This window comes from Gobius niger (assembly GCF_951799975.1).
Source record: "Gobius niger genome assembly, chromosome: 1".
NCBI lineage: Eukaryota > Metazoa > Chordata > Actinopteri > Gobiiformes > Gobiidae > Gobius > Gobius niger.
In genome coordinates, this window is record NC_136852.1 from 33,859,703 (window position 1) to 33,872,116 (window position 12,414).

At 43.2% G+C, this 12,414-nt stretch overlaps 1 protein-coding gene across 1 annotated transcript; it reads right to left on the reverse strand.

The window, feature by feature from the left end:
* Window positions 1-106: 106 nt before the first annotated feature.
* Window positions 107-11,504, reverse strand: ech1 (enoyl CoA hydratase 1, peroxisomal). Its single transcript, XM_079560099.1, has 10 exons — window positions 11,340-11,504; window positions 8,401-8,530; window positions 7,279-7,367; window positions 7,082-7,206; window positions 6,521-6,569; window positions 4,859-4,923; window positions 4,350-4,420; window positions 3,199-3,270; window positions 417-567; window positions 107-322 (listed from the first exon to the last, which is right to left on the reverse strand). Exons 1-10 carry the CDS (start codon window positions 11,374-11,376, stop codon window positions 218-220), a joined length of 894 nt encoding a protein of 297 aa, XP_079416225.1. The 5' UTR covers window positions 11,377-11,504; the 3' UTR covers window positions 107-217.
* Between the last annotated feature and the right edge of the window lie 910 nt (window positions 11,505-12,414).

The window sequence follows — 12,414 nt, forward strand, 5'->3', positions numbered from 1 at the left end:
AGACCAACATAAGAACAATTAGACTGGGCCTCCACTCTACTGTGAACTTCACGTGGCGCTGGGACAAGAACCCGTGACGCCTGATGTGAGAAAACAGACGCATATGTTCAGAAGATAATGTTACCTTTTATTAACAATGTTAATACAAAAATCATGGAGAGAATCATTAAATATTGAATAAGTTTAAGCGAAGGCACAGGCGGCCGAGAGTCCAGGCTTAGAGTTTGGAGAAGGTGATGCTCTGGGGACCCTTCTTCTCCATAGAGGCCTGAGCAGACTTCATCACATCCTGGGTCTGCAGCATGCTCATGTTCCACGCCGCCTGGAGGACAGCAGCACAGTCAGGCTCCAAAATGAACACACCAGTCAAACCCAATGCCAATTCAGAGCCCAGAGAGACAAACTGTTACTGGTACCATGTAGTCCAGCCCCTCCTGCACAGAGTGGTCGCGGGAGTAAACCAGGTTGACCTTGGTGCCCTGCACAGCCACGGGGCTACGGGCCGCGATCTCCCCAGCCATCTCCAGAGCAGCCGCCATCATGGCCTCCTTATCCACGAACACTCGGCTGCGGAGGACATCAGGGGACACCAGGGTACATTAGGAGACATCAGGGGACACCAAAGGACATCAGGGGACACATGGGGACACCAGGGTACATTAGGAGACATCAGGGGACACCAAAGGACATCAGGGGACACATGGGGACACCAGGGGACACCAGGGTACATTAGGAGACATCAGGGGACACCAAAGGACATCAGGGGACACATGGGGACACCAGGGGACACCAGGGTACATTAGGAGACATCAGGGGACACCAAAGGACATCAGGGGACACATGGGGACACCAGGGGACACCAGGGTACATTAGGAGACATCAGGGGACACCAAAGGACATCAGGGGACACCAGGGTACATTAGGAGACATCAGGGGACACCAAAGGACATCAGGGGACACCAGGGTACATTAGGAGACATCAGGGGACCCAAAGGACATCAGGGGACACATGGGGACACCAGGGTACATTAGGAGACATCAGGGGGCACAGGGGACACCAGGGGACACCAAAGGACATCAGGGGACACCGAGGTACATGACTTTATTTGGGCTGACATTAAAAACCTCAATCTTTCGCAGATGTGGGCAAAACACAACATGTGCTTATCTATTAATACAGTCTAATAATGCACAGTGTAAAATAGTGTTGAGGTGAAAAACCTGGTGTGTGTTGGTTTGGGTCTTGAGCTGCAGTTCAGCAGCTCCAAATCGTGGCAAAACAAAACAACCTGCGGCTGAAGTATCAAGGTTCCACTAAGAGCAACTAAACGGTTCCTGTGGCAGATACAGTGCCTCTCAAAAGTATTCATACACCTTGAACCTTTGCACATTTTGTCATGTTTACAACCCTAAACATAAACATTTTATTTTTTTTACTGAACGTTCACACACAAGTAACAGACAACTGTGAAGTGTAAGCGAAATGACACATGATTCTGTTATTTTTCAAAAAATAGAAAACCGAAAAGTGGGGCTTGCATAAGTATTCATACAGCATGCATGAATACTTTGTGAACCCCTTTTTACTGCAATAACAGCAGCAAGTCTTTTGGGGTTTGACTCTACAAGATTTGCACATGTAGAGACTGACATTTTAGCCCATTCCTCTTTACAAAACAACTCAAGCTCTGTCAAATTAGAAGGAGAGTGTTTGTGAACAGCAGTTTTCAGACCTTTCCACAGATTTTCAATAGGATTTAGGTCAGGACTTTGACTGGGCCATTCTAACACATTAATATGTTTTTATTGAACCATTCCATTGTAGATTTATCTTTGTGTTTAGAGTCATTGTCCTGCTGGAAGGTGAATCTCCGCCCCAGCCTCAGTTCTCTTGCTGACTCCAGCAGGATTTCCACCAAAATGTCTCTGTATTTGGCGCCATCCATCTTCCCAACTATTCTTACAATCTCCCCAGTCCCCGCTGAGGAAAAGCAGCCCCACATCATGATGCTACCCCCCGTATATCTGACACTGGGGATGGTGCACTCAGGACGATGAGCAGTGTTAGATTTTCTCCATACATAACTTTTTACATTTGGGCCAAAAAGTTACATTTTTGTCTCATCTGACCAAAGCTCCTTCTTCCACATGGAGCTGTGTCCTCCATATGACTTCTAGCAAACTTCAAACAGGATTTCTTATGGCCTCCTTTCAATAATGGCTTTCTTCTTCCACTCGTCCATGAAGGCCAGATTTGTGTAGATACGACTTATAGTTGTCCCATGTACAGATTCCCCCAGCTCAGCGGCAGGACTTCACAGCTCCTCCAGAGTTATCATGGGGCACTTGGTTGCATTTCTTACCAGTGTCTCCTTGTTCAGTTTGTTAGTTTAGGTGGACAGCCGTGTCTTGGTAAGTTGGCAGTGGTGCTTTACTCTTTCCATTTCCAAATGATGGATTGAACAGTGCTCCGTGAGATGTTTAAATCTTGGGAAATCTTTGTATAACTTAACGCTGCTTTAAACTTCTCCACAGCTTTATCCCTGACCTCTCTGGTGCTCCTTGGCCTTCATGATGTTGTTTAGTGACCAATACACTCCGACCACAGCTCTGAGGGCCTAAAAGAACAGCTGAAATTATACTGAGAGTAGATTACACACAGGTGCCTCTATTTAACCGTTAGGCCAAGGAGTGATTCTGGCGTCATTAGGAAGGTTATAAAGGCAATTTAATGCACTCAGAAAAATGCTGTATGAATACTTATGCACGCCCTACTTTTCACTTTTCTATTTTTTGACTAATAACAGAATCATGTATCATTTTGCTTTCACTTCACAGTTGTCTGTTACTTGTGTGTGAACGTTCAGTAAAAAAATCTAAATAAAATCTTTGTTTAGGGTTGTAAACATGACAAAATGTGCAAAAGTTCAAGGTGTATGAATACTTTCGAGAGGCACTGTATTCCAGCTGCAGAAACCGCTGTATTGTGACAAGGTCGACAGCAGCAAACATGCTAATCTAGTCTTACCTAGGCTAGCAGGCACTAGCCCCCTCAGCTTTGGGAGGGGAGAGATCATCTAGTCTGAAATATACCCATATTTGACATGCATTTGCCCTAAAATCCTTTGTATGGCCTTCACATCAGTGTTCAAATGCAGTGGAAGTGGTTACAGTGAGGTGATGGCGCACTGTGCCCACCTGACCAGTCCACAGCCGCGGGCCTCGTCGGCGTACATCTTCCGCGCTGTGAGAGCCAGCTCGTTCACCAAACTGCAGCAGACAGAGTACAGAGGTCAGACGCTGATCTCACATCACGAGTACGGACATCCATCCATCCACTAAGGTCAACCAAGCTCAGTTTTCCAATTCAGGAGAAATGTTATCTCATATTGGATTCATTAAAGGTCATATTGTTGGATCACGGCTGACCCTTCTCACCCTGGACACGGACTATTCACCCCTCTCCCTCTCAGGCAGGAGGCTACGTCTATCAAGACCCATAGATCCCGCCACTTGAACAGTTTTTTCCTCACCGCCATCAGACTCATGAACGATAAAGAGACCTAATAACTCTAATCTGCTCTATTGCACTATGTGGTCTGTCCGCACTTAGATCCACTGCATCACTTATCACTGTATCACTTTATATCCCTTTATATCACTTTATCACATTATAAACCTACACAATATGTAAATCCAATCCCGCTGTTGTTCTATATCAGTTGTTGTCGTGGCACCATATTTTACTTGTTTATTTTTTATCTATTTATTTTAATATTCTTTTCCATGCCCCTAAAGCCCTATAGTTTAAAGTTTTCTACATTATTTTTATCTAAACTGCTTTTATGTTTAATGTTGCACGTCTTCACCGAGAAAAAATCCTAGTTTGTGAACTCTGTTTGTGGCTCTGTAATTCCCAACTAAATGCAGCAGATCATGCGCATGCAGCATGTCAAGGATGAATGAAAGTCCAGGAATAATAAGTATGAATGAACAACCTCTTGGCGAAGAGAAAGCTCACGTTGAGGAGGATGAGCTCACAGAGCCAGGCACTTTGCCCGCGCTCAAGTGGTTTCAGTTGAAGTTTGGATATTCACCTCCAACACTTTGGTACTGGTCAGGAGGAAGCTACAGTCCTGACGCACTGTTAAGTCTTGGACATTCGAATTGTCAATACTCTCAAAACTATAGCTCTATTAGAGTAAATCGCAACAATACATTTCCTTCAAGTCAGCCAATAAGCCAGCATTTCTATTGCTTAAATTTGATCTGGTTTTGAATGTTCATTGATAACTATATTTTTAAGAGTAATTTGACAATGTCCTCTTTAAATGTTCACGTGTGCCCACCTGCGACTGCCGATCACTTTGGGAAGTCTTTGAAGAGTTCCCACATCTGCAGCCAGTCCGATGTCCACCTCCTGAGGGCACAAACAGCAGTCAGCATCTCAGCTCGCTTCTACTCAAAACCACCCTAATCGCTTCTCCACTCCCACACTGTTCACTTCCCCTCACCCACACTTCTCGTTTATCCTAGCCCACACTACTTACATCTTCTCACCCATAAAGCTTGCTTCCCCTCGCCCGCACTGGTCAATTCCCCTCACCCACACTGCTCGCTTCGCCTTGCCAATTCTGCTAATTTCTCCTCGCCCACACTGCTCACTTCCCCACTCCTTGCTTATCTTCACGCACCAGTTGCTTCTTCTCGCTCACACTGCTCACTTCCCCTCACTCACACTGCTTACTTATCCTGTCCCCCACTCTCCGTTTTTGCACAGAATGGACAAAGGTGTGTGGCCTCAGCTCACCCCCCCACCTCAGCTGACCCCAGTGAGAGCCCATGAGAGGAGCCGTACCTTCACCTGGAACCATGCGTCCTGTGTGCACAGCCGGATGTCACAGGCAGTGATGAGGTCCACACCTGAAACACCAGCACTTTGCTCAATGTTTAAATTAAGTCAAATAAAGAGGTGTCGGAACACAAACGAGCAACAGAGAAAAAGAACTTTGACTATCCTATGGCTAAACATTTTGAGATCAATATAGGATTCTCTTATTTTATCTTAAAATCACAACAGTAACCCAAAAGGTCCCAAGATGGAGGGTTTGAGGCATATACAGAAACATAGCAGAGGAGGGGATCGGCTAAAACTATTACTTCAAAGGGAAACTTAGTATATAATCTAAATGCTCCTGCATACCCTGGATTAAATGAGGAAGTTGACTTCAGCCATTTTCTGTAGCAGCATTTATCATTTCATTATCATTATTTTTTCCTTTTTTATAATCATTATTAATATGTTTGTTTTTGTTTTCCTTTCTTGAGTAATGTCATCCAATTAGGAGGCAGTGTCCTCAGATAATTGTATGGCTATGGTATGGTATGTTTTTTATTTAGACAGGGACAGTGCACAATTTAACATTGACCAAAAGGAAAGATGCATTGTGCCAGGTTATAGCAAAGATGCTAATTTCCACCTGTCGTCCCTGGGCAGGTTGATGTTACAGTACAAAAACTGATTTTAAATGTAGATGAAAACTTGACCATGGATTTATTCATTTTGACATCATTAAAAACATACATTTAATTTAAACAAGATTGGAACATTAGAACATTTTCTACCGGTCCTTTTTCTAGGTGAACTGTCGCTCCCACATGACGTTACAAGTCATGAGTGCAAGTTTGTTTTTCTAGAAGCCATTTTTTAGTCAAATGCGCAAAACTACAAAGCTACACCCTCTGGTCACCAGATGCTCTGAGTTCCTAAGCTGCTAGTGCCCCATTGGAATGCATTGCACTTTAAACACGTTAAAAAACAACTTTAAAGCCTGGTTTCTAATTTTCCTAAACTTTCTACAGCTACATATTCCTCCAGTGATAACGCTGGGCTAGTTAGAACTAAAGAAACCAGGCTGGTTTTCGTAAGAAAAACTACACATCACACGAGGGCGGAGTCTACAGTGAAGATCCCGCCCTTATGCCCTTTTTAGGAACATGCTTCGTCAGAGCTGGGGAGGAGGAGTCAGTAAATCCGCCATGATTTCCCCCTCGAACGTGGTCAATGTGGTAAACAGAGGAGTGAGGAATAATAACGGTCTATTAATAATATGTCTATGGTTGCTGGTCCTCACTTCTTGACAAAGGCTTGTTTGGAGCCGATACAAAACCAGGAATATGTTTTAAAGATTTTAAGATACATCAGCCAACAATAAAGGCTTTTTAAATGTAAATAGAGAATTATGATGTGGGAGGAGTGCCATGTTTTTTTTTGTTTTGTCTTTCAAGTAAATGTGCGTTCTTTGTATCACATTTTAAAATCCTCAGTGTCCCAGGCTTCACCCAGTGGTAGCAGCCAGCTGTTAGCACTCGTGCTTCACAACTAGAAGGTCTCGTGTTCGATTCCCAGACCAGGGCCTTGCATGTTCTCCCCGTGTCTACATGGGTTTCAGTGATAATGCCTCATTGATCTCTGTTGCCCTCTAGTGGCCTTTATGACGCCTGACAAGTGTATGCTTACCTCCTCCCACACACGCTCCGTGGACTGCTACAATGACCGGCTTCGGACACTGAAACACATAAACATGAGAGTGACATGGAGGCGGACGAGCCCAGGTTTTCTTCTAGCTTTGGCATGTAAACAGTGAGATAGCTCAAATACAGACTACCCTCACTTAACGTTTTTTGTATGACTCCAGGGACACATTCGGAAACATTCACGCTTTCCTTTCCCCCAAAAAACAGCATGAGAGAAGCCGGATGCTTTGATTAGCCCATTGACCTCATTCATATAATTTCAAGAGGAAACACTGCAGGCAGAACTCAAATGTTTTAGTTTCGGGGCCAGTTTAACTACACCGGGAAAAGCAAATAAATGGCCAAATCTTAACAACGAAGCAGTCAATTAATACAACGTTCCTCAATAGATTGTACCTTCAAGGGCCATCTTTCCTTACATTGATGCCATAAGCTCATTTCCCCATAAGAAGCACCAACACCAAACGTTTCAGTACTTAAACTGTACTGTTGAAAGCTTCTTCAGAGGGATTTTTCGTCAGAGGGATCTAATTCCTGCTCTCACCTTCTCGATGACAGAGAAGGTGTTCTGGTACTTGGAGATGATTTTCCGGATGTTCCAGGAGATCCGGGCTGTGTCGTCACCTTCTGGCTGCAGCACATCACTGGCCATGTCCATCAGGTCGATGCCTGGGCAAAGCAAACGGAGGAGCATTAACCCAACAACTTTATTTGGAAGCCAGAGGTGCAGAAGGCCCTCACCAGCAGTGAAGAGCTTCCCTGCTCCAGACACCACCACCACTCTACAGTCTGGGTCCTCAGCAATCTCACTGAAGCAGCTCACCATCTCACTGCAAGAGTCAGACAGATGTTTGAGAATTGAGAGTGCTCCATTCTGGAAAATACTTCCTGACAAATAGTATAGTATAAAGTATGTGGTGAGGGGTTTTAAACATACACACTTTAAACATATACACTGCGTTCCAAATTATTATGCAAATTGTATTATTGTGTCAAAAAGGTTAAAAAAAAAAAGTTTTTTTTTAGGAAACTCATGGATGGTATGGTGCCTCAGGGCTCTTTGAATCACTGACATTAATCTCAGAGACCTGGGGTGATTAGTTTTCAGGTTAAACCCAGTTAAGGGAAAAACTACTGAAAAAGGGTGTTCCACTTTATTAAGCAGATCATCATTTTCAAGCAATAAGGGAAAGAAAAAGGATCTCTCTGCTGATGAAAAGTGTGAAATAGTTGAATGCCTTGGTCTAGGTATGAAAACCTTCAATATTTCATGAAAGATTAAGCGCAATCATCATTCTGTTAAGAGATTTGTGGATGATTAAAATATTTACTTAATCAATGAAGTACATTTCCTTCCTTCATTTGAATAGCAATTCAAAAAATCTGCTTATGAAAGAATTATCATTATCATTTTCATACATTTTCTCACAGCACTAAAAATGCGGGGGCTCCAGAAAGCGCTGTTCAATTTTTTGAACATTCTTAAGTAAGTGTAATTTATATCACTTTGTTGCAGCTTTGGGACAACTTGCTAAACTAATACAAGAATCTATATTTCAGAACATGTTTGTGGTCTCTGTCTAAGCAACAGTTAAACCCATGGAGATCAGATATTTTGTTAGCTATTGCACTGCCAAAATAACTGCAGCCTTGGAAATCTGCTCATTGCGTCAACTGCTATTTAGTATTCTTTGATTTGACTGGGATTCTGCTGCTGATACATGTATCATGTATTCAAATATTGAATATAACCGTCCTGTGTGTCACCCTAACTAATGGGAACAGCCTAACCCAAACCTTTGTACCACGTTGGTTTCTCTTCCGCCTCGTTACTGCTTTGAGTGTGTTGTGTTGTGGCCTTGCCTCCAGAAGGCGCGGTTCATGGCGTTGCGTTTCTCGGGTCGGTTGAGCTCCACATGAGTGACGCAGTTGGTCGGGCGGCTGAGGAGCAGGGAGCTGTAGGTCGACATGGCTCTGAGGGCACAGCACCTGACTGAGAGAAACAGCTTTTACAACACACTTTTGAGCAGAACAGGTTTAGCACCATGACTGTCTGCACAATATTTAGTCTCTATTGATTATTTTTTACGATTAATCGATTAATCACTCGGCTGTGAATGGTGTAGGAAAATGTAATATTTTCAATTTTTTTAATCACATATAGCTTAAGTGGCGCTGCTTGTGGATGTATTGATGGAGTAAACTAAAGAGAAATGTTTGTTTGGAGGCTCTATTCATGAAGTTTACAATGAACAAAACACTATAGACCCTAACTATAAATACAAAGTAGGTTTTCATAAAAAATACTACATTTTTTATGTCATTTTTGCCCCATTAAATCTGTGTGAACCCGAAAACGATTAATCGATTACTACAATAGTTGTTGAATAATTCAATAATCGATTAGTCGTTTCAGCCCTAATGTCCAGGTTTGAGTCTATATTGAAAACAGACTTGTACACACTTGTAAACATCGTACAATGTGTTAGTGGAAAATCGACTACAAGCTACAGAAATGTGGTTCCCCTGGTGCATGACGACAATCCACTGGACAAGCCACACAACTAATGATACAGTATTACAGAGAAAACTCCTCAAGCACATTCGGACACAACAACTCGACTTTCTGGGACACTGTATAAGGAAGGAAGGGTTGGAATTGGTTTTCCTCACAGGTCAAATCAATGGGAAGCGAGACAGAGGGCGGCAGAGAACAACCGTCCTCCTGGCAAAGAAGAGAGACGATTGGCATTCCATGGTCGCCTACATACATGATATGGCACTGCGAGAGAGAGATGTATTAGAACAGTGTTTCCCAATGGGGAGTACCTGGAATAGCAGGGGGGCCCAGAGCTCTGTCTGGTCAGAGGGTCAGGTCATAAGTGATATTATTTGAGTAAATCAAATGGTTGACAATCATCAAATATGCTTGAGAAAGGGCTACATGCCCAGAAATTTCAGATTTAAGTTTATATTTTTGAAATATATGCTATTGGAAGTTTTGATACTTGAGGGCCATGGTTTTGTACGGGGCCCAGCCTGACACCAGCATGTGCAGGGGGGGCTTTAAAGAAAAAGGTTGGAAACTACTGTATTAGTATGTGTGTGAGTGCATGTTCACTGTCCATTACTCGGCCCACTCAATAATATAATAGCAGAACGCAAACTCCCCCCTCAGGACCTTCCATATCATCTCAGAGTTTTATCAGAAGTCAACATCTGGAGAGTTGCCCAGTAAGTGGCGGTAATGCCCCGACGCTGGTGGCCAACTGCCGATAAACCTAACAGAAGAAGAAGAAGAAGAAGGAGAGTTGGAGGGAGCCACTTCAACTGAACCTGGATGGTCAGGACCATGAACGCGGAAGTGGTGGAAGTAGCGAGCGGAATTCAAAAAGAGAAAGCAAAAAAGAAAAAGAGGAAGAAAAGTGATGATGAGGGTTCATTTTTGGTCGGGATGGTGGCTGTAGGTCGCGCGGATGGAATATTTAGCAGGCCACACGAGGTGGGAAAGTTTGTTGGTGAAATTGTTGGAGAAGTTTGCTCGGTTTCGGTAACAAGAAGTGGCCTTGTCATAATTGACTGCAAGTCTCAAGCTCAGCTTGACAACGCGTTGGATGTTTGTGGATTCCAAATGGACCGAGAGTTTGTGAATGTGAGATGCTTTGTGATGGATGGGAAAGTGAAAAGAGCCAGGGGAGTAATTTCTGGTGTTCGGGTTTCCTTCAAGGAAGAGTTGTCTTTGGGAGTAAATGGAGTTTGCGATGTCAAAAGGTTGATCCGAAGTGTATGTGGGGTAAAAGAAAGTACGTCGCTGTGTTTGACTTTTGAATGTGAGTTGCCGGATCGTATATATTTGGATTATATCTGCTAGCGTGTGCGGCCATTTGAGCGAGGCCCACTGAGATGTTTTGTGTGTAAGAGTATGGGCATGTGGGGGCCGTGTGTCGTGGAGTTAAAAGGTGTGTTTTCTGCGGAAGAAGTGACTGTGCTGACGAAAAGTGTAAAAAGCCAGACGAGGATCCGAAGTGCCTGCACTGCAAAGGCAGCCATGGTGTCAGGGCAGCCATATGCCCCAGAAGAATCACAGAGGAGAAAATTGATAACCTGAGAAAGGAGAAAAAAGTGACGTATGCTGAAGCAGTGAAACAGATCGAAGTGTGTGAAAAAACTGATGTACCTAAACGAAATGACAATGTAATTATGATTGAAGGGATTTTGGGCGTTCATGGTAATGGTGATAAATTGTGCGACAGAGTTACAGAGCAAAACTGACTGTATACATAAGATTCTTGAAGCGGCAAGGAAGTTTATGAATATGGATGGGATCACTGAGGAGGAGTTGGTTAAAACTCTGAAGGAAGGGTGCGAAGGAGGGTCAAAGTAGCAATCACTGTTGGGTTTGAAGCGGAGTGGGGACTATTTTTAACGCAATTTGGTTGAACGCTGTTATTGTACACTAAAGCCAGTGGGTGGCGGAAATGCACTTTTGAGTTTGCATCCGAGAAGAAGAACTGAACCTGGGACTCTGTGTGCCACATTATTAATAAAGGGATGAGTTGTGTAAAGAGTCAAATTTTGTCTCCATGAACCCCCTGATCCAGACAACAGCAGAGACTGGGGGCTTTTTAAAGACAGAAATGTGCCAGTTTAACTGAACCTGAACTCCTGCTGACTTTCAGGCTACACTGTTGCACAACTGTCAAAGCAGAATCCTGCCCCAACACCAGACCAGACCATAAACCAGAAACGAAAAACGTCCAGATGTGACAGTGAGGCAAGAGAGAGTCGCAGGGACCACTGACCTGTGCGGACCGCAGACCGGGTAACCAGGGGCCACATGAGGCAGTCAGCGGCACTAGTGCGGGACACACACGGGGCTGAGGCAGAGGGCACTGGGGGAAGGTTCACTCCTCCGGCTCCGCTCCTGGTCAGCGCCTGTTCCGCTCTCAAACCCCGCTCAAAGCACTCAGTCGGTCTGTGCGTGTGTCCGGATCAGGGAGCAGACAATACATCACACATCACAACAACCACAACCATGTAAACACTCTTTTAGCCGCTAAGCTAACCTGCAGTCATATGAACTACACTGTTAGCCGGTAAGCTAACCTACAGTCAGTGATGCAGCTGCGCCCTCGTCCGTCCTGGAACTCGAACTGCAGATAAAAAACATAAATAATAATAATAGTAATACTTATAATAATAATAATAATAATAATAATAATAATAATAATAATAGTAATAATAATAATAATTTTAACAAACTGCATATGGGTCATTCATTTTACGTCCCATCATTCCTGAAATTTCTCATAATCCATGTACAAAATATTAAAGTTTGCAGCTTTAGACATTTGATGTGGCTTGCAATTGTGTAAACATTTATTTTAATCGACAAAATATTTGTAATATCGTAACGTTCATTGTGTCTACTCGTGTTACAGTATCATTTTTTGGGCTCATTTTGTCAAAATGAACCCAAAAAGTGATTTGAAATATTAATTTATTATGCAAGAAATGTCTGTCCCACAACATGCATGCAACCCTGCTACCCTAACAGGAAAACATGAGTCACATGACACAATAGAATTGACATCATTGACACTTTTCCAACAGCATGGGTAAAGCAAAGATAAGTCCTTTTACCTCTAGCAACACTGTTGTGCATTTTTAAGTTTTCAGGATAAAACAAATGCATTAATTATTTTTCTTTACAAATTTACTTAAGCAAGTTTAAGTCTTCTTGGTCAGTAGTAACAGCTAGCTAAACAGCTAGTTTCCTGAGAACAAGCTAACATTGGCATAAATTTGCAACTCTGTTACTTTTTTCCAGGTACTTTTAATGTTGTTAACAGGGTGGTACCAAATATAGCAAAAAAC